This window comes from Aristolochia californica, unplaced genomic scaffold (assembly GCF_029961685.1).
Source record: "Aristolochia californica isolate CCGP_79_NKW_82.1479 unplaced genomic scaffold, dmAriCali1.0.hap1 SCAF_10, whole genome shotgun sequence".
NCBI classification, from domain to species: Eukaryota; Viridiplantae; Streptophyta; class Magnoliopsida; order Piperales; family Aristolochiaceae; genus Aristolochia; species Aristolochia californica.
The window spans coordinates 35,243,553-35,264,756 of NW_027181771.1; the positions used below are offsets into that span (position 1 = coordinate 35,243,553).

General features: G+C 42.6%; 3 protein-coding genes across 3 annotated transcripts; 1 reads left to right on the plus strand and 2 right to left on the minus strand.

Moving 5' to 3' along the window:
- The first annotated feature begins 1,479 nt into the window (after positions 1-1,479).
- On the plus strand, positions 1,480-2,065 carry LOC137943202 (dynein light chain 1, cytoplasmic). The gene is made up of 2 exons (XM_068788894.1): positions 1,480-1,685; positions 1,871-2,065. Exons 1-2 carry the CDS (start codon positions 1,548-1,550, stop codon positions 2,063-2,065), a joined length of 333 nt encoding a protein of 110 aa, XP_068644995.1. The 5' UTR covers positions 1,480-1,547.
- A 241-nt stretch (positions 2,066-2,306) lies between these two features.
- Positions 2,307-7,784, minus strand: LOC137938451 (protein TRANSPORT INHIBITOR RESPONSE 1-like). Its single transcript, XM_068783412.1, has 3 exons — positions 6,260-7,784; positions 4,689-5,181; positions 2,307-3,367 (listed from the first exon to the last, which is right to left on the minus strand). The coding sequence occupies exons 1-3, from the start codon at positions 6,760-6,762 to the stop codon at positions 2,600-2,602; spliced, it is 1,764 nt and encodes a 587-aa protein (XP_068639513.1). The 5' UTR covers positions 6,763-7,784; the 3' UTR covers positions 2,307-2,599.
- A 4,374-nt stretch (positions 7,785-12,158) lies between these two features.
- Positions 12,159-17,996, minus strand: LOC137943203 (cyclic nucleotide-gated ion channel 4-like). Its single transcript, XM_068788895.1, has 7 exons — positions 17,458-17,996; positions 13,914-14,129; positions 13,505-13,815; positions 13,308-13,416; positions 12,970-13,206; positions 12,769-12,855; positions 12,159-12,674 (listed from the first exon to the last, which is right to left on the minus strand). The coding sequence occupies exons 1-7, from the start codon at positions 17,968-17,970 to the stop codon at positions 12,159-12,161; spliced, it is 1,989 nt and encodes a 662-aa protein (XP_068644996.1). The 5' UTR covers positions 17,971-17,996.
- Positions 17,997-21,204: the final 3,208 nt, after the last annotated feature.

Here is a 21,204-nt window from a genome sequence, read left to right on the forward strand (position 1 = left end):
AGATCCAAGCCTCTTAGATCTCTGCATGGAACTCTGTTTTCATTTTTTATTGAATCTGTTCAAATGGACCCCTTCAGGACCTGAAAGATGCTTGATATCCTAGTGTAAGATGGAATGATGGAAAAGTAGTGTTGAGTCATAGACTGCAACGAGTTGACTCGTGCTAGAAGACTCTATGGCTTGAAAATCTAAGACTGTTTGCTTTAGAGGTGGAAAACCAAGGCACCAATAAGTTTTCTTTATAAAATTCATGTTTTCAAAACCAAAATCTGATCAAACTCAATGCTTCTAATGACAGAGAATCTCATCAATGACGGACGCGGTATGCGGTATGCGGTATGCTTGACTGGTTGGGTGCATTTCCAGCATGGTAGAGCTCTTGACGCGAAAAGCCACGAAGAGGAGGCAGCTTTGAACGATCAGCTCCCCTTTCGGCACATAATTTGGCATTTGAAGGACTGATTCCTATATTAGGAGTTCGGTTGTCAAAGTGTAAACGAATCTTTTCTGCTGCATGTATTAACTAGATCAGACAATAGCCAATGCCGGCATTAATGATTTTAAGAAGATAGTTCTGAAATTCCTTGTGCTTGTTTTAATACTTGGGAATGATCGTATGGCTCGGAAAGTCTCTGTGGAGCTTCGTCCATGCAATAAGCAGAAGTTAATGCACAAAAGAGTGTTCTCAAATATGCATCTTCAACCTCATTGCAGAAAATTTTGTGATGGGTATATGAAGCATATTCGCACGAAAATTTTCATGCCTAACCAACGTGATTTGCAGATAATGTCAGATTATGTATCCTCAAATTGAGAACCCTTGGAATTTTAATCTTAGGTAACCAATGTAAAGATCAATTTGGGAATTGAAGAAAAGGACCTCAGCACACGACTGAGAAAACACTGTTGATTAAACGGTTTCTGCTTGGGAGGTGAAGAAGATGAAGCAGACACAGTGCCTTCCTTCCCACTGACCAGCGCTCAGACCATGCATGTAGCAAAGACAGATGATACGACGTTAACCACAAATGGGTTGAAAGGGATTTCATCAGCTTCTCCAGCACGTCCACCCATTTGCTTCCGATTCAACAAAAGATCGATCCTCCAAGCCCACCAATCCATTCACCCTCTCTCCAGCCAAAGGAAACAGACAAAACCTTCTGTCTTCTTCCACCACCTCCACCCAACACGTCGCAAACCTCCCACAGCCACAGCCCACCACGTACCCTTCCCTCTCCTACTTGCAGTCGCTGCCTTCTCCAGCCTTCCTACAGCTTTTCCCATCCACAAGAGGAGAACGATTTTGTAGCGATCCCACTTTCAGACTCCTGGATCCGCCGATGGCACAAATGGCGCATTTACAGCCATCAGTTGCTCGCGCCTGCTTCCGTGTCCGATTTTACTTGAGCTGCAGAACCCCCTCCATCAACTATATAAGTTATAATTCCTCAGCTCCCACCACTCGAAAATAGAAAAATAATTTATCAGTCCCTCTTCACTTTTCAAGCTTTCTCTTTTCCGGGCTTCTTTTTTGCTTTACTGGAACCATGTTGGAAGGGAAGGCTGTTGTGGGTGAGACGGACATGCTTCAAGCAATGCAGGACCATGCTCTCCGACTAGCTGCGGAAGCACTCGATGCGTTCGACGTAACGGATGCAACGGAGATTGCTCGCTTCATCAAGAAGGTAAAAGCGATGGATTGCTTTAACAGAGTCAATGAATCAACAGTTGTACAAAAACAGCAACAGTTTAGTGGTGCCTGATTCTTTTTATTCAGAAAAGAAAGAGGGAAAAAAGGCCTCTAAATTAGTTTTTTTGTTTTTCTCTCTGCTTCTGGGGACTGACTCAAGAGTTTCCCTTCCTGGTGTAGGAATTCGACAGCTCGTATGGGCCAGGATGGCAGTGCATAGTGGGAACTGATTTCGGGTCGTTTGTCACGCACTGCTCCGGCTGTTTCATTTACTTTTCCGTCGGCAGCCTCACCATTCTCTTATTCAAAGGTGCGGCGCTGGGCCAGGAGGCTGATGGCAGTAAGTTTTCCGCTTTCGAGGCCGTGAAGGTGTGAGCTCCTTCCACTTTCTGGCAGCTACATGAAGAGATACGCGCATGCTGAGCTGCCTGTTTTTTTATAACAAAACATGGCTTTCTCCAGGAACCCTACTATGTTTGCGGCTGTTTTGTACGTTCGTTCCACGGAACCTGTGAAAGACTGCACGACATTATGCTGTATATGCTTACTCTTTTAAGTGTTAATTTCTGCAACCAAACTGTCCCTTTTTCCCACTTTTCATCCCCTTGAGCAGGAAAGCGCAAAAAAATTAAAATTTATGGCAATTTTTGGCTTTAAATCCTCTATACACAAGTATGAGATCATAAATTATATCTCGTGATACAGAGGAGAGTCAAAAACAGGAAGAAAGACGAAAGCTAGAGAACAACCCAGCTATCAAATTTTTATTTCTCGATAGAGAATGAAGAGACAGATTAGTTCTCTGCCAAATAAATCCATACTTCAGAGGAGGCTGCAGATGAAGCATCCAGTGCAGTAAGATACCACTGGGACTTGGATAAGACGAGGATTACCGACCTCAGTAAACCCTCAGAGGGTGAGAACGAAGTTGGGGGCATCTCTTCTTCGGCCTGCAATCGAACGATAAACATAAACCTTCTCAGCCTGATTATCATCATTCTCGTCCTCCCTTATCACCTCCACGTTTAGTCTTGGCATCTCTCTGGCCAGAAGGCTACAGGCACTCATGGTGACATTGCAGGCCGACATCCAGAGTGACCTCATGGATTCATACCTCTCCAGCCCCGATAGCAGAGCCGCGTTTCCAAACGGACAGTCCCTGATCTCCAGCTTCCTAAGCTTTGGGCAACCCTCAAGCACGTACTGCATCCCCCTATCAGAGTTACCAGCAAAAGCCAAAGACAACGTCTCCAGGTTCTTGGCATATTTGCCGATGTACTCGAATGTTTTGTCAGTTAAAAGCCCTGAAACAGCTAGTCTTTGGAGCTTCGTGCAGATCTTTACAACAGCACCGAAGGCTTCATCCATCGGCTGGTTGGTCGTGTAGTCGGGCTCACAGGGGTTCATGATGCAGAGACGAAAGTGGGTGAAATTGGGACAATTTCTAGCAACTGTTTCGACTGCGGCATTGGTCATCTGCCGGCAGAAGTAGAGAGTATAACGGAGCTTCGGACAGCCACGAGAGACTGCCACAAACCCCTCTTCTGTCACCCCACCCCCACCACCAAAGGCAGCATCTTGATCAAATGGGTCAGCAGGGAAGACACGCAGCTCTTCGAGCAACGGGCAGCTACTCCCCACGGCCTCCAATCCTTTGTCTTCAACTGTATCCAGAACCTGTGACAGATGACAAGAGTACACGTCAATGTAAATAAACCACCTGAGATTCCCTGGCTGATTACATGAACCTGAAAGAGAATTGACCCCCCCTCATTATGCCCCAACATTAAAGGCAACACCACAACACCCGATTTACAGAATTCTAAAACGCTGATCAGGAAATTTTTTACCCATTACCCTTGAGAAGTTAATAGGATCAAAACATCTGGAACTACCAAGGGATTTTCGATTCCCTATAAAAGCAGGCATTGACTCGCAAGAAAAATGAACAAGCACCCATATTGCTAATTTACTGTGGCTGGCAAATACAAAATCATCTGGTAGTCTGTTTGCATAAGAAATTGAAACGGAAAGACGAACAGATAAGAAATCTATCAGGATGAAGAAGCAACATGTTGCACCTTGCTTTGACTTATCCGAGTGAAGCACTTTCATCTTTATTGGTCAAAAGTTGCGAGCTAAACTTTTTTCTTTTCAGACACTTGAAAAGAATACTTTATAAGCTTAAATTTTACAAAGATAGAAGGGCAAGCTAGATGCCACCTCCAAGCATAATTTACAAGCGAGTAGCAGACAGCTGATTGGAAAGGAGATTGGAGGGGACATGTACCAAGCAAGTAGATATTAGATTTAAGAAAACTATTGGTGACCTTATCTTATGTGCAATTCTTACAAAAGTGGCATAGAAGATAAACATAGTAAATCACTTTTTCTTTCTCTTATGCGAGAGTAAAACAAATGATCAAAGTGGGTGGATAACAAGTGATGGGACCAACATTGCTCAAGAACAGACAAAGCATCTGCACTAATTTTAAAGTGGGTCAACGCAAATAACCACACTTTTCTAAAGAGAACTCCCCCCTTTGGATGAGTCAGAACCCAAAAGAGGGTCCTTACCTAAAAGAATTGAAGCACAGAGCATAAAAAAGAAATTAATCTCCAGGAAGTTGTCAAGATCAAAGGAGAGACTTCACAAGGAATTCTGAAAAAATTAAACAGAAAGATAAAACAATGAAAGAAGAGAGAGACGACGTTCAATATGCAAGTGACTTGCGCTTGCATCTATGAGGTGGAAAAGCTGATTGTATTCACTGAAAACTTCAACAAGAAATGCGTTCATCAGTTGGAAAAGAAAAATGCCTATAATCTTTTCTTTTACTGTTTCAGGCCTTTGTTTCAATACTTCAACATTTTGAAGCTTATAACTTGATAATACTAACCACCACAACAATGACTATGGATAAAATGTTTACAAAACTAGTTGAACGAAGAACTTGGAAAAAGGAAAAAAAGTCATGTTGTGAGAAAATATTCTTACCCAAAGGCGTTGAAGATGAGGGCAATTTGGCAATAGCTTAGCCAGTTCAGCACTTTGCAGGCATGCATAGCTCAAATTTAAGAAAGTCAGGTTTGCACAAGCAGGATATAGAGCAGGAAGATACATAGATGTGACTTCCCATAACCCTGAAAGGGTATGCAGTTTCCTACAGTTGTTAAATGCAGTCTCAAGCTCTGCATACTGCCGAAGAGTGAATTCCTGAGAGAATGAGCCAGTTCCAAGCTCTATTAGCTGAGGACCTCGCAAAAGAAGCCTCTGTGACTGCTCCAGAGAAACATTCTTGTTTACTTTCAGGACCTTGAGAGACTTGCACCTGGCCACAAGCCTCTCCAGGGCATCAAAGTTTACTTCACTGCTCAAATTTGCAAAGTTAAGAACTTCCAAAGATGTGAAATAATCAGGAAAGCAATTCAGCCAACTGCCTCCAAGGTCCTCAATCCCATTCTCCTGAATGTCAAGCTCGGTCAAGTTCCTAAATTACAGGAATTAAAAGTTAGAGATAAATGAAGATTTGAAACAGTATGATTCAAAGAATAATAGAACTAAACAACTAGATGCTATTCCAGCTAGAAGATCCCAATCTTGCAGAAATATGGACCTGGTTCCCACTCAATATCAATCCATGAAATTGGAAAAAGAGCCAAACTACAGATTTTAAAAAAAAAAAAAAAAAAAAAAAAAAAAGGAGAGGTTTTTGACCTATGGCAATAAGTTCTAACTATTAAACAAACCATAATGTCGTTAGAGAAGAAGAAATTTTGATAGCAGAAAGGAAATCTAAGAAGTCATCACCAAACTATAAACATATTAACATCATGTAAAAACCAAAGATCAACTTTTTTTGTAAGATCATGTACAACTAGTCCTCACATCGACTGACAAGCAATAAGTTAAAAACTGATAACCAGTCCAACATTCTGAGAAATGCAAAACACATCTAAATTTTCGGCTACTCCACCACTATAAGCCACAATTCTAATACAGAGATAGCATTAGTGCTCCTTCCGGTAAAAGATCTCTCTACTTTGGCCAACGAAAGTTAAACATTTGTTAAGCCGAATCAAGAAACAATTTTTCTAAAATGCGAACAAAGATAAAACTTCCTTTTAACCCCACGAACTAGGATTACCTATTCTCTTCCAGAAAATAAAAAATAAAAAATAAAAAAAAAGGTCGTGTGATGAGCTCAAAAATACCCGGATCATCTCGGAATTATTCACTTGATCCCATTTTAAGACATTTTTTTTTAAACGGAAAGCTGCAAAGAAGTGGAAGATATTTTAAGCTTGTTGAAGCCAACAGCGAGCATGTGCCCTATAAATATGCATCAGGAACTTTTCAGGTCACTTGTTGAAAACTACAGCTGCAGCTTTTAAAAATCCTCAATTATTTGTTTTCTAGAGAAACCCCAAATTCCCATTTCCTTGATCTAGAGGTAACGCAGTATGCATTGATTGAAAGCAGTACCAAAGAAAAATCCCCAAAAGAAAAGAATATGAAAATGCCCTCTTGTCAGTTAATTACGACATCGGTGGAAAGTTTGTATTTACCTGCAGTAAGTAGCAATGGCCGCTAGACCTTCAGTACTGAACCCATCACAGCTAACGAGTGACAGAGCTCTGAAATTGACAAACTTCTGAGCCAAAAACTCTAAGCTGTCATCTCTAATCGTCATTCTCTTAAGCCGCAGCTCCTCAAGAAAAGGGTAAGCAGAAGCGAAGGCAGTAAGCCATGAATGAATGTCGGCCCCCCAGTTCGGTGGGACCAGATTGAAATCAGAAAATCGAGGCTTTCCCTTCAGCGTAACACTTTTGATGTTGGGGAACCGGCGGATTAGGATTTCCGGAGAGACAGAGTAACAATTTCCGATGAAAACGCGAGTACGGCTCCACCGCTCCGCGTTAAACCAGTCTTTGCATACGAGTGAGACAGAGCTCCGGTCTTTGTGTGATTTGATGGAAAGCAAAACTCGCTCCAAAACCTCGTCCGGGAAGGAAGAGACATGTTTTCCCTCTTGTTCTTGAGTTAAACTCTTTCCCCTTTTTGGGTCCATTCCTCTGCTTAAGCTGGAAAGCAGAAGCTCCGTAAATCGAGTTCAAACGGTTAAATCAATATCTTTGGAAAATTTAGCTCCTCAAAGGTTTAGCTGCAGAAAATAAAAAGGCTAATGCAGCGTCCTTACTATACTAACGTCTCTCTCTCGCATTTGCAAATAAGAGAATCTATCTGATTAACTGCGAAGCTTCACTGTCGCTGCTGAGAATGCAACCTTTTCAACTTTCAGAACAAAACTCTCCAGGAGTCGAGAGAGGTCAGAGGCAGGAAAACAACCCCTCCAAAAAAAGGAAAAACAAACCGAGTTGGACGAAATCTACAGAGCACCAGACTATCAGGTAAAGGCCAGCTTCTCAAACCCGATCGTTCTTTAGACCCTGAGAAAGAAAAGCAAATCACAGAGTCGTAAAGGGCGTCGGAAGAAATATCGCCTGCCACCACGGCCTAAAAAACACAGGGACTTTTCAGAAATCAGCGAAACGAAAATTGCAAAAAATCCGTCGTTGACATCTAAGGGACCACGCCTATGGCCTAGAAAAAACGATAGACATTTCCTCGGAAATGCTTGACATGGTGATTCGTATCCGCTGGAAGAAGTTTTTCGGAAATCCAGAAACAGCAGAGGCGGGATCTATTCCCATGGATATCAGCTCCAACCCTTAAAAAAATAGAACCGCAAAAAACAGCAAGTAAAAGAAAGAAAGAAAAAAACCACAACTTCCAGGAAGAAAAAACAAAGGTAGCGGAATCTCAAGGAAGGAAAAATCCCGAGAACTAAGAACCGAAATCCGCCATGGAGGCGACTGTCCAGTTCCTCTAAAAGCTAACCATCTGGGGTCTACGATTTTTAAAAGCAGTTAGATCTCATCGAGGATCCGCCATTAACGAATCTCCTCCCCCGCCCTCTCGTTCTCTCTCTTCTCCTCCTCACCTGCTGCTCTCATTTCCAATTCTCAAAAGCTTCCCCATAAATAATTATTATAAGTTCAGAATATGAAGGGCAAATTGCATTTGCGTGTACTCAAGAAAATGTGAAGTGAAACTGAATATGGTAAAAAAGATCGAAGCTCAGCCAGATAAGAGGTACCACTGACAGAGACGACAAGAGGGGGGAAAAAAAAAAACAATTCCTTACCTGACTCAGTAATCACCTTCCCTCTACTGCCTGGCGACTCCCTTTCCGACACGTAGCTATCGATTATCCGCTGCGCGGTTTTTTAATTCGACGGTGACGTGTTTTTCACAAGTAACTCGCTGGTGGGCCCGGGGTAATCAACTGTTCAAGAGAAACTACGCGCATGTGCACACAGCGCACACCGCGCTCCCACGCTGCCACGTAGCTGTTATTGATAAGGGCGTTTTCCCGACACCCACGAATGATAACTATAAAAAATAATAGACTCGTTAAAGATAGTGTACCGGCATGGCCACACCGGCACTCTTACCGTTACCGACTCGAGATATTTACCGAACCCATTGACCAAGCGGGCCCACTTGATCAATTCTAGAGATATAAATGAGATATAAGGGATTGAGTCAAGCTTATCCGATATGGAAGATAATTCGGTTCTTTTCGGTTCAAGTACGGTGAAAGCTATCCTAATGTAGGGGCGTGGTACGCACCCGACGCTGTCGCGGATGAGGGAATCTAGGCGGTCCACCGATTCAAGTGGCTCGTGGGAAGTGAAAAACCATTACCAGCGTTGATATTTTATTTCGTAATAATTGTTTTCTTAGTTGTTGCTTGTTAGATGGGACAGCTCCTATGCTCAATAATTTTCACCTGCCATCACCACCCTCGGCGTACGGCTGCCTCTCTCGTACAGTTCCAGACTCGCTCGATTTTTCGAGACTCGGAAGTATCGAAGCTGCCGACGATTTCCTCCGCGATTCTGTTTCAGAATTCCTACCTCTGCTATATTCTAGTTTCGATTCTCTCGTCGGCTACTGGAGTCGGTTCGCTCGTCTCCGTGTCTGTAGCTCTGATGTGAGTTCTGAAAGGAAAAATGTCTGTGAAGCATTTCGGGCAGAAACATGGGTGATTTCTTGACGGTACCTTTACTGATTTGACGGTCAAATAGAAAAACTTTCTCTAACAGATAAGGAAATCCGAAATCGTATTGGGGAGAGAATTTCCCCCTTGGTTGTTTTATCAAGACTCTGTACTCCCAACATCTCCTTGTTGGCAGTATCTTGGTCCTTCTGACTGGCCATTTCCATGAAAGTTCAAAACTTTTAAGTCGATAATGGGTCTCTCACGGAATCCATCCAAAATAGACATTTATGTGCGTGCTCCACTCGCCTAATCTAGAGATTTGAGACGGATATCTATCTCATTCTGATATCAGTAGAATTTTGAATCTTAATTCTTACTTTCCTGCAAAGGGATTTGACTTTCATGTCTGAACCAAGGAAGCTCACCGCTCTCATTTACCTTCCTGGTAAGGCAATCCCCGTCATTGGTAGTAGCTGAGAAGATAACGCTAAAATGGGCCCAGAACGGGAGTCTGATGTTCAGAGTTCCGCCGCATGTTCTTTGAAATCGATAATATGGACAAGTCAATAATGATAAGCAGAAAAAAGTTGATAAAATCGTGTTTCTGGCCTTCTTGAGACTTTTGAAATTTTTGGGAAGGGAAAGTCCATATCTGAGGCGATTCGCATCATATAGTTACGTGATCGCTTGCAACTGGGAACTTACTGGACGACTTCTTTTGAATTGTTTTTTATTTTTTTTTCATCTGGGGGTGGATGAAGGTGCGGCAAGGATGGATACTCCCTCTGCTCTCGCTGAAAAGAAGATTTCTTGATTGATTTGATTTTCTCCCTTGCTGGAAACCACACAACGATTCAGAGCGGTGGAGTGAAAACCAGGACTCTGGAGAATTTCCAGTTTCATCTTTCTCTTTTTACCCTAGCTTTTCTTACGTTTCTGCAAATGGATTTGTCGCCGCCATCGTCCACCAAAAGCCACTTCATCCCATTCAAATCGTTCAATTGATTAATTAATATATATTAAAATTATCCCACGATAGGAAGGACACTAAAATTATAATTAATATTTTTATTTTATTTCATTAACTTTTAATAAAATTATTTTACCAAGACGTTAGTGTCCGTGTGTCGTCATCAATTGAAAAGGTGATGGGTGTGGAAAAGCCCAGATGGAATGCGTCCACATTCCACGTGATGCCTCCAGCTTTTGTCTGTAAACAGCGACACCGCAAGGACTCGTAAATATAATAAAAAGGTGGTGGCAAAGGTGTATCGGGACCTGCCTCTCTTTAGTGAAATCCACACTTTCACAGCTTTCAGTGTCGATTTGTTAAATTAATGAAATAAATGTCACGCGTTACGTGACCCTTAATAATGGTGACCAATTTCAGTTGGGACGGTGGAACCTTTACCCATTTCTATGTATCCTCTCACGTGCCTCCCACTCTCTTAGGGCTGTAAAATGATATTTATTTTACACCATGGTAGTCGGTGTTAAGTGTTCCACGCCATGACCACAATTGTCACCCTAGGGCAGGTTCACATTCATGTCAATGGGCATTGTTTTACACTATAGTTATCAATTTGGGTGTTACAGCTTGTGATCATAGTTTCGGTGTTATTAGACTAAAGGCATCTAATAAAGATCACATAATTTAGTGAAATTTAAATATTTAAACATAATTTTGAGGAGAAAAAAGAATTTGGAGTAGCCAAGTTATCTAATATGGGTATTTATGTTTTTAATTATTTTAATTTCAATTTTATCTCAATCTACATAGGTTTAGGGTTTAGGGTTTTTATCTTGTCTCTCTTGCAAGGGTCACAAAGGCTCAGTCATATCCTTCTACTCTCATTAGTAGGAATATTTGATCTTAGCTCTCTTGAGAAGGTTATGAAATTAAGAGACAAATTAAGGCAATAAAAAATAATTAAGAGACGATTAAAAAACAAAAATTGAAACAAGTCATCGCCCATGCACCCTGGTCACCGAATCAGCGTCTATCACGCTCGTGCGTCATAGTGTGAACTTAACTATTGACTCACACGTGTATCCCGTCACGTGTGGGCGATCTGGCGGGTAAGTCGGGTGTTCCCAGACGGGCCGAGCATCGGGTCATGTCAGGCTTCACGTGCTAGTCTCGTCCGCTTTTCAGGTTTTACCGAATCAGTTACGAATCTCGACGGACGGCTTCTACGTTTACTAAATAAAACCCTAATCCCCTTGGTTTGATCATTTAGATTAACTGCCCATTGAGCTTATAGATAATAAATTAATTTTGTTTAATGCCATTAAGATTTTAAGCGTGACAGCTCGTGACAGTGGAGATAACGTCCTTTAAAGAAGTGACACGCTGAGGGAGCACGAGTTGACATGTCATAAAGTACTTAAGTTGATTAAAAAAAATTGGTATCGTTTCGGAATGATTAAGTAAGTGATTGAACTCCATGCTCAAGATTTCAAGTCATTGAATATTAATTTATCATTAATTGGGCGGTTTAAAAATATATAATCTGCTCGGTCCGGTTAAATGAATTGGTTTACTGCTTCCTCTGCGAACTGTCGAATTCCATCACTGGACTTCTTGATGGATCGTTCATCTCTCTCCGCCCTGAAGTTTCAAATTTTGATTCCCAGTCATTCGGTGACTGATGAAGAATGATTGAAGGGCCCGAGGCAGCAGAATATGCCAATACCCATAACTGAAAGGCTCCCCAACCCTCTTATAATTCGTTTTTTCACTCTAAGATGCAGCCCCCTTACAGAACCAGATAGAAACGCAATCATTTATTCGAAATTTGGTTGCGATTCTGCAGCCTTGATTGGACGTCACGCCTGCCCTTTGTCTCCCAGATTTAGAGACTCCCATGTTACCCTAATATTGGGGATTAGATTGACAGGAGACTGGATTGGAACACCGAGCACCTCTTAAACGATGCTGGAGAGTGGGATCCGTTTTTATATCGTTGGAGGTGGATCTCATTCCTTCGACCAGTGAGTCGGTACTGTTTCTGTGTTGGGATCCTATTCCGATTGAGAGGGTGAAAGGCTGATCTATAACGGATTAAGGAAAGAGAAGGGTCCATCTTTTGGGAGTGAAACCCATTTACATCCGATCAGGTGATTTGAGGGACCTGAGTCGGGTTGGGTTTTTCAGGTTCAAAAGTTGAAACTCAGCTGGGCTACATGAAAATCCCTCGCCAAAACATGGATTCTTGACATCAAGGCATTTCCAATTTTTTTTTTTTTTTTTTTTTGTTCTTATCAGCAGAAGACGAGGAAAGAAATTATTTTCGAACACGTTATTGAGCTTTATAAATTTGAAAACGGTGAGAAGAAAACAAAACCCATTATGGATTCATGGAGGACTTGTGTTTTCTCCGTCTGGGCACAAGCTATCAGAGACAAAAATCGTCTTGGTCGGGTTTTGGGGAGGTGAGGAGAGCAGTGTAAAGGCGAAGCCTGTCCTCGCCTAGGGAAGAACAACGCGAAAGAGGTCTCCTAGGGCGGATGAAAGACAAGCAGGTGAGAGTGAGGCGATGCTTGTATCTTCTCCAGGCCAGTTGAATGGCCACGGCAGCCCAGGTTCTCCAACCAGGCGAGTAATACCGGGCGCTTCTCTTCACTTTCTCGTTGATGAAGATGTAGCGAAAATGCTGGGTAACGTACTTGACGTCACTGGCTTCGAGCCCGAAAGCTTCCGTCGTCTCAAGGGTGACCAGGGTGGAGGACGACTGTGGCAGACGCTCTACGAATGGGCGTCTGAGGCACCAGGAGAGGAGTTCGTCCCCGCTGAAGTTACCAGGCCCAAGCATGCAGCAGCTGTCGACGCCGTCTCGCAGTACTTGGCTACTCATTAGATGGCCTCTCACGACGAACAGCATTCGCTGCACTGGGTCTCCTTCTCTGGTAATCTGGAATAAAGTTGCAGAGAAGAATCAAATTTCTTTAGCAGCAGAAAGGCAGAAAGACTGGAGCGTGCATGGACAGTTTCCGACAGAAACTAACCGTCTCGCCCTTGGGAAATATAAGAGACTTGACACGGTCGCAGATGTTCTCCAGCACCAAATCATCCATGTGTTGGAAGAGAGGAACCTGAAATCACAAAAGGAGTCCGGGAAGATTTGCTTTTCTCGTATAAACTGTCTTGAGCCTTGGGACTCTTTATTATTAGGGTTTTGCGTGCAAGATGAGTGGGCGTGAACGAACCTGGCGCACGAGGTCCAAGCAGAGGTGGTACTTGATGTCCCTTCGGAGCCCCTCAGGGAGGTTCTGAATCATCTCGCACTCGTCCACCCCCCGCATGGCCGCCCACCGCTGCCGCTCGTACTGTCTCACTCTCTGCTTAAATCCCTGAGGTAAGTGCCTCCGCCTCATCCACCACTCCATATTCCTCATTTTCAATTGCATCGCTTGCTTCTTCGACGTCGTCGCATGCAGATACACCTGTCTTCCACAACATAACTTCCGCCATTAGAGCTTTCAAGAGCTACTTCTGGAGGAAAGTCCCATCCCAGGCTAGTCTCAACTGGTTGGATGTTTCTTACCTTGATGTTTCCGATCAACATGGTCACCAAGAGGAGCCCGCTTGTGATGATAATGATGTTGAAAACCACCTCAAGCCATTCTGTCGTGCTCTCCAGACTCCCGAAAGTACTGATTGTAAAATTCAGAGTTGTAAACACATTAGAGCAGTAGACTTAATTTCGCGGAGAGGAGATGACCAATGAAGATTAATCCTCACCTGAGAGTCATCAGACCCCAGAATATTGGGAAGAGTATCTTCTCCAATCTGTTGGTGTTTGTTACCAGAGGAACCGTCCACTTGTATGCTCCATAATCGAAATTATCGCTGCTGCTTATACAGACAAATCTGGCACTTTTCTTGTCTCCCCAATCCAGCCTCAACCTCTCTTTAACCAGCGCTGCTCCGTAGTAAATGGGTTCCTCGCAGCCTAGAGTCGTCAGTCCACAGCCCTTGGTGACTCTGCACTGTTGTTTCAGACACTTGGCAGCTCTTTGAATACCCAACAGGTACCAGCAAGCGCCTGCCGCCTGGGCAAACACGGTACGAATCAACAGGGATGGCTGGAATTTCAATTTAGCATTGGCAGAAGGGAACATGAGGATGAAGACACAGATAAATTCCTTACATGCGATGCGACGAAGTAAGCGATCATGTTGAGTGCAATGCCCCACCAGACGGTGCCAAAGATGTAGCCTGAGAGATTTTGCATTCTTCGTAAGAAACAGACAGCGTGGTAGATCTTTGGGAGGTATTGGAAGAGGAACATGATCAAGAACACTGTCATCACCGTCGTGGTAGACCCGCTGGTTATCAGAGCTGGACCAACCAGCCATAGCAAGACCTGCAGTTGATTATAGTCAGCATTTCAGGCTCTTCTATCTTATTCTTCGTATCAGCGAAAGTGCCAACAAAAAACAAGGAAAAAAAAATGCAGAAGCGAGAGATATGAACATGATATAGAAACAGATTTAAGAATTCTTCAGATATGTAGTCCTGATTTTGCTTATCTAAAGTTCCAGGAGTAATTAAAGCTCCCTGCCTGGTCACCGGGGGAGGCATTCATAGACGAAAGGGAGAGGGAAGGAGGAATGAAGATCAGGACCGAATCAAAACCCTTTAATTATTTATTTTCAGAAATTAAATAATATATTTGAAATACTATATTCAAAGTTGAGTCAAGTAATTTGCCACTATCAACTTTCCACAGGCAAAAAATCACCAGTAAAGCAAATAGCTGGCCTCAAAATATGCAAAGATTGCCAATTTTCATCTGTCACTTAGGCTTTGCCATCCAAATTCAGATAGGCTACGGAAACTGAAACTATTCTAAGTATCCTCCAGATTTTTTTTTTTTAACAAGCCCCACACCTCTTGCTTTCTTTTCTCAATGCTCCTATGGGGGCCGTGAATGTAATCTCTCCTTCCCCTCATCGAGAACGCTTGAAAACTGGATTGGCCAAAACCTCCGCATCAATGGCGATGATATATACCAAGCTTCCTTCGCTAATTTCTCCCAGTCCCCACCCTTTTCCACATAAGGAGGCTAGGGGAGGCTGGGAGGAGCTTCGTCTTCCCTTTTAAAACTTATAAAAGGTTAAACCTCCAAAAATTTCCTCCAATTCTCGTACCAAGAGAATGAAAGCCGGTTTCAGCGGATACTTTTTTCTAAAACAATAAAAGCTCTCCAACTTTTATGGGAGTCAAATCGGACCCTAGGGTTAATAGATCTCACTTTTCCCATCTGACTAAGATATGCAACTCGTAATAGAGGAAAATATGATTCACGAGTCTCCTCTAAATGACAAAAAAAACAGTTCTTCACAGATCTCTAGGTAAGGGTGGCTGATGCAGATTGGAGAAGATGTCTCTCAACTTCAACACGAGGACTGTTCTGCAGACTTCTTCCTTCTATGTCAGGTCTCGTCGCTTTCCTTGGCCATGACGCAGCTCTGGTGCGTTTCATCTGCGATCACCGCTCAGGTACGAATGTGAGACGTACACACATCAAGCAAGCTCGAATCAAAGAGTCGGCCAACCTGGCTAACTCCGGGACAAAGCATTGTACAGAGTAAGACGAGAATAAATTTCATTTCATTTATTGAGTTCACAAGTGCAAGGACCTTCATAAAAGAGAACATCATCTGTAAATGCTTGTTCGCAGACCATTTTGGTTTCAACCAGACGTACTTTATCGTGGGAAAGAAACTCATCAATTTCTTTGTGGGGGTCCCCCGGTTCGAAAGACGAAGACCCATGATCTGATGGGACAGACCTCTTTTCTCTACAGTTTACAGTTAAAATGTTCATGTTTTCTTCTTCTGTACCAATGATTCGAAACCTGCTCTTCCTCGTAAGCACACGGGCCCGAAAAACTGACCACAACGAATGAACCCTGGGAAACATTTAAGAAAGGGTTTTTACCAAATTACCCATTTTTAAAACTTATTTCGAAAAATGATGTAACTTTGAAAATATTTTGAAAATTGACAAATCAACTATACATCTATACAGTTAAAGGCCTCAATACTGTGTGAGTAAATAGACCCAACAACTGCCACGTCACTATTGCCAAACATCATCTGCAAGGTAAGATGCCACCACATTAAATGACAAAAATTTGAAGAATGCATGCCCTCAGTTTGGTTGGGTTTTGCTGTCTTCTTCTGTTTTTGCCTGCAGCTGTAAATCGTGCCTCAAAGCCATCATCTGTCCATTTGGTTCCTAGTTCACATCTACTAGAAATACTCGAATTGGAGGAACAAGATGATCAGCGAAGCTGATAAATCAACCGTTAACGTTTTTTACTGCCAGTTTTCTATTTTCGTATCTGATGGAGCAATAGCAGCCACCGGCACCGACGATTGGCCGTCCCTGGTTTCGGCTAGGATCCATGATTAGAGCCGACCCAACTCCGGCTGCGTCGTAGCCGCAACCCATCCAAAGGCCCGCCTCTCATCCGTACTCAAACTATCTTGTCCGCGATGCCTGCTCCTCCACCTCCGCCCGCGACGGAAATAATTGCCAGAACCCCTGGCGCGACTGCTTCCCAGCCATCCTCACCGGTGTTACGGCCGGCGATTATAGGAGGGACTTCCTCGGTGCCCCAGTGGCCGCGGCCGTCTTCAACGGTGACTGCGGCACCGAAGCGGTCTTTCGGTAAAAATGAATATATATATATATATATATATATATATATATATATATTCAATTTTTTGTTTTGGCTGTTGACATGTCATGTAACACCTTTGACGGTACACGTGGACCGGTTAAAATTGGAGTATTTTTTAAAATAAATTAAAAGTCACATCTTTTATCTAAATAAGTTTTTTAAAATGGGTAATTTGGTAAAAAATCTGCCAAGAAGTTACTCTGGAACCGAGAGGGAATCTCTTTCTTCGGCAAACGAAAAAGGCTGAAGAGAATAAGCTTGCTGCTCAACGATTTTGAAGTGAAGTGAAGGAAAAGTTGCTAATAATTCACAAATGATAGTAAGGTCGTCATTTCTTTCTTGCTTTCATCCCTTCCAGGCGAATCAAACATAGCTAGCTAATCAGAAGGAATCTGGAGAGAGAATGAAAGAACTCCAGAAGAAGAACTCCATAAACGAAGCCTTTTGTTTCTGAATCATGGTAGAAAAGGAGGGGCTTCACTGTAACAATATACGTTCTTCTGAGTTCAGACTACTAATTATATGAAAAGTACTACTAATTTCAATCATTTTATCTGTTTCGAACTGTTTCTTCAGCTGTATATAACGGAAAAGTGGGAGAATCGATTTTTTTTCTTCCGTATTTAACAATTTACTATATAACTGGAGGCCAGCACTCACGAAGTGTCATTTAGTCAAGAGCTCGACTGCTTTTTTAAAGAGAGTCGAATTCCAGTCTAGAGCCATGTGCTCGGAGGAAAAGGGAGCTGAAAGCAGCAGATCGAAAGCACTTGTCATGGCATGTAAGAGTTTTCTAAACCAGAAAGACGGGTGGCAGCAGGGGAAGAACCTCATATTTTGCGTGTAAGTCCAAATATTTCTGTGAGTGGAAGATAAAATAAAAACAAAAAACGGAAAACAAAACAGTAACCGTAACGCTAACTGAAACGAAACTAGGTCGGAGTCGTCGACGACGATAGCTAAAACCAGTGATTTGAGGGGGATGAACGATGACTCTCACCTGAGGAATCGGAAGCAGAACGAAAAGATCGAAGAGGAACCACTTCATGGACTTGGCGTAGCGGAGATTGACTGCCGGTCTCCGGGAGTGAACTTTGCTTCCTTCCTCCTCGGCGGTCCTTGACCGTTTAGCCCCATACGCCAGCCTGAGTTGCAACCACATGTTCCAGATATGCAAAGCGTCCGTCATGCACCTAAGTGCAGTGACTGTGATGGAGAACCAGCCGTCGATGAAGAGACACATGCATGTGTCGCTGATCGAGAGCGCGTAGAAGAAGAGGGGATCGACGGCAAGACCGGCAGCGCAGACGAGGAGGAATACCCGGTTCCACTCGCGGATCCACTTCGCCCGCGGATTCAGCGAGCCTCTAGCCAAGAGAGCCCACCATCTTGCCGTCTTCCGCGGCTGGTCGAGGAATTTGGTTCCGCCGTTGGAGCTTTCTTCTTCGTCGTCTTCCTCGTCGACTTGCCCCTCTGAGACGGAAATGTCTTGGGATGATTCTGGACTTGCCATTGTTTGCTGGAGGATGGGGAGGTGCCGCTTTGATTTTGATAGAGGTGGGGGAGGGGATAGGGAGTTTCGGGCATGAGTGTCTATAGTGAATCTAGACGAAGAAGCGTTTGATAAAGAAGAGAACAATTTTTTTTGAAGACAAAGTCAGTAGATTACATTGTCAAAATTACTAAAATACCCACCTTCAATAAAAGTACAGATATGCCCTGCATATATGCTCTTATCCCTAAGGCACCCATCAATCTTCATACCAATTCAAAAGCTTATATCCATTTTTTTTTGTAATTAATTGGTATATATGGGAAACCACATTTGTGAAATACCAAACTCATATCCTACATTTAATTCAAGATAAGGGTAATTTGGTTATTTTAACAGGGGCAAATGTTAGTCAGGAGGGCAAAAGGGTAATTTAAAGGGTAGAGGTTGGGGTAGACACGGGGAGGGGATTAGAGAATGATGAAGCTGATGGTTCGTTCCAGGTGGTGCATGTTGGATGGGAGCCGTCGTTTCATATGGCTACGAAGAAGCGAGGTTTCGCTGCAGCTTCCCGAGTTTTGTTTTCTTCTACAACTCTCAAACGCTAATATCAAAAATAGGACGGATGGATCACAGAAATTCTGTTGCCGTCTCTTTCCTTCGCCCTCTCTCTCCGCCTTGCACGTATTTGGGAAAAGGACATTCCCTTCTTGCTGATAATTTGCTAGCCATCTTCAGCTTCTGGTTCTTCCCTGCTTCCCAGCTCCGGTTCGAGTTAAGTTTTAACCGGCTTTGACGATGCCATCCGTAGAGGTGGTTTCTTTCTAATTTTTGCCCTGATCAGACGTCTCTGCTTGTCCTACTATCTATTGGTGTTATTTGATACACCGGTAGACTGATTGAAGAGCTTCCTTCCATGTTAAAAGTTGGAGAAACAGACGTTTGCTGTACTTTTTCATTTCCGTAACTCTCCTTAAGAGTCTAAATTATCATCCATAGAGGTGGATTCTATCTAATTTTTGCCCTGATAAGACGTCTCTGTTTGTCCGACTGAAGCCTTATGAAAATGGGTTCTAAATGTGTTTCCGTGGATTCACGTGTGCCTTTCGTTTCACTATTTACAACTTCGTCTTTTGGTACAGTGAGCTGAACTAAAATCTAAACCCATCTCTCGCTTCTTTTTTAATGAACAGTGCGTCACCCTTTTAACTTCAGCGCAGACATGAAAAAAAGATTTTAAGATAGAGAAACTGTAAAAGTGTCTTCTGTTACATGATCCCGGTACGAGGGGGATTGTTAAGGAATAATACTAGTGACATGAAAAAAGATTTTAAGATAGAGAAACTGTAAAAGTCTGTTGATTTTATTATCCACGGAGATTTGGCAATTATTATTCAGAAAGCTTTTTTCATCGAGCTGGTTTAACCGTTTTAAGTTCTCCTGTTAATGGCTCTCACAATAATATTCTGCAGGGAGATTCTAGTACGAGTTTTCAATGATTCTTTCGGATTAGTGACGGAGGGATTTTCAAATGGAATTCCGCACTTGGTGGAAGAGGATCGACAACTGTGAAATTCACCAGATGACTACGTGAAAGTATTTATTCCTTCTCGGATTTTACCGGGATGGAGGATCTACATAGAAGGAAGCAATAATTAGGCTAAGCATCTATACAGATTATAGGATATGCGTTTCCACGACTCATCATTAAAACTTACAGGTTCCTTTTGGAAGTCCTCTTGATTTTACAATCTGGTCGTTCATTGATCTTCACATGTCTTTCATTCAAACGCTTTCTTCTATTGAAGCTCCTATGATTTATATTCGGAATCGGAGATAATTGAGAGGCGCAGAGAATGACGGACAGAGAATAGAAATTCATGTGAGTTCCTTTTGAGAGGCCAGCGAAGGCATTGAGAGACCGACACTGGAAAAATGTCAAAATGTACCCGTTTTTTTTTGTTTTCTAGTAACAAACGATCCTAATGAAATCATCAACTATCGGTTGTTTCCTCTTGGCATCTTCAATTTGTTCATAAATGTTTGTTTATGTTCTCCTTCTTAGCCTTGCGATCATTTTACAGCTTTTATTTTATAAGGGTGAAGATCTGATCGTGGACAAAATAACGAGTTCGACTCCAACAAGAGATTCTGTACATGTTGCCCGGAAAGAGAAATAGAACTCCCTCTGATATGTGAGTGCTGAATCAAGTTGAAACCTGTGAGAAAGAAGGTACTCTTGAGAAGAAATAACGAAGCTTCGAGGAAGAAAAGAAAGCCACGGCAAATACCCACAATTTAGCCCAGTCATCTAACCATCGTCGTTTCTGTCGCCATTCATATCCGCAAGAAACAGAAGACGGACGAAAAGCTGAAAGACCACGGCAATATCTGTCCGCTTGTGCTTCAGTGAAAGAAGGTTTTGCTATTGCATGAGACACTGCAACCCAAGCTCAATTCTCCAAATAGGATATGCCATCTAATACGGAAACGTGATTCTTTTAAAATTTTTAAAAGTAAAGATTATAATCAAAGAGAGGAGGGAGAGACACTGGACAAGAGAAATAGTTTCTAAAGTGAATAGATGAAAGAACACCATGAAAAGGGTACAAGCAAGACTTCTATTCTCTCAGTTGTGGGGCTTCTACTTCAGATGCGACTGGAGTCCCTTGCAAAAATGAACCGCCTACATGCATAAAAAGCTCGGATGCTTTCATCACAAGTGCACAGGCAGAGAGGAGAACAAGGAGAAGACTGAAAAGGTCAGACTCAGTAGATGACGGTAATGCGTCCATACTCAGTGATGGCTGAGTTCCAGAATTTAGAGTGCCAAAGCATTAAAAACTAAAACTAAATTTAGGTAACTCAGGAGCTTGTACATGTAAATAAGACTAAAGGGATTAAGAAGTCAAAAGAGAGGATAATTAAACAACTTCAGTAAGACACTAATGGTAGTGCACAAAAATAATGACCCACATGAAGCTAAAATAACCTTTTAACAAGAATGTGATAATTCTCCTCACATGCTCAATATATGATTCTCAGCGTCAAATAATTGATATTGTCACCAGATCTCGAAGCGCAGGGTACAACCTAACTCATTCTTCATTAACAAAGTCATGCAACTCTGTAGCAAATTCCACACTAGAAGCCAGATCAATCAGCCAGCGTCTTAGCAAGATGTTGTCGTCTTTGACCTCCAAAAACGGAAACTGTTATAACGAAGACACAAATCCGAGCACAATAAACCGAGAA

Bases quoted from the DNA above. Each gene is read 5' to 3' on its own strand.
- LOC137938451 (XM_068783412.1), bottom strand. From the start codon at position 6,762: ATGGACCCAAAAAGGGGAAAGAGTTTAACTCAAGAACAAGAGGGAAAA. The intron at 5,182-6,259 runs GTAAATACAAAC...CCTGTAATTTAG, and splicing joins GCCATTGCTACTTACTGCAG to GAACTTGACCGAGCTTGACA. The intron at 3,368-4,688 runs GTAAGAATATTT...CATCTGTCACAG, and splicing joins CTCATCTTCAACGCCTTTGG to GTTCTGGATACAGTTGAAGA.
- LOC137943202 (XM_068788894.1), top strand. From the start codon at position 1,548: ATGTTGGAAGGGAAGGCTGTTGTGGGTGAGACGGACATGCTTCAAGCA. The intron at 1,686-1,870 runs GTAAAAGCGATG...TTCCTGGTGTAG, and splicing joins TTGCTCGCTTCATCAAGAAG to GAATTCGACAGCTCGTATGG.
- LOC137943203 (XM_068788895.1), bottom strand. From the start codon at position 17,970: ATGGCAAGTCCAGAATCATCCCAAGACATTTCCGTCTCAGAGGGGCAA. The intron at 13,816-13,913 runs GTAAGGAATTTA...GTGTTTGCCCAG, and splicing joins CTTACTTCGTCGCATCGCAT to GCGGCAGGCGCTTGCTGGTA. The intron at 12,675-12,768 runs GTTAGTTTCTGT...ACTTTATTCCAG, and splicing joins TATTTCCCAAGGGCGAGACG to ATTACCAGAGAAGGAGACCC.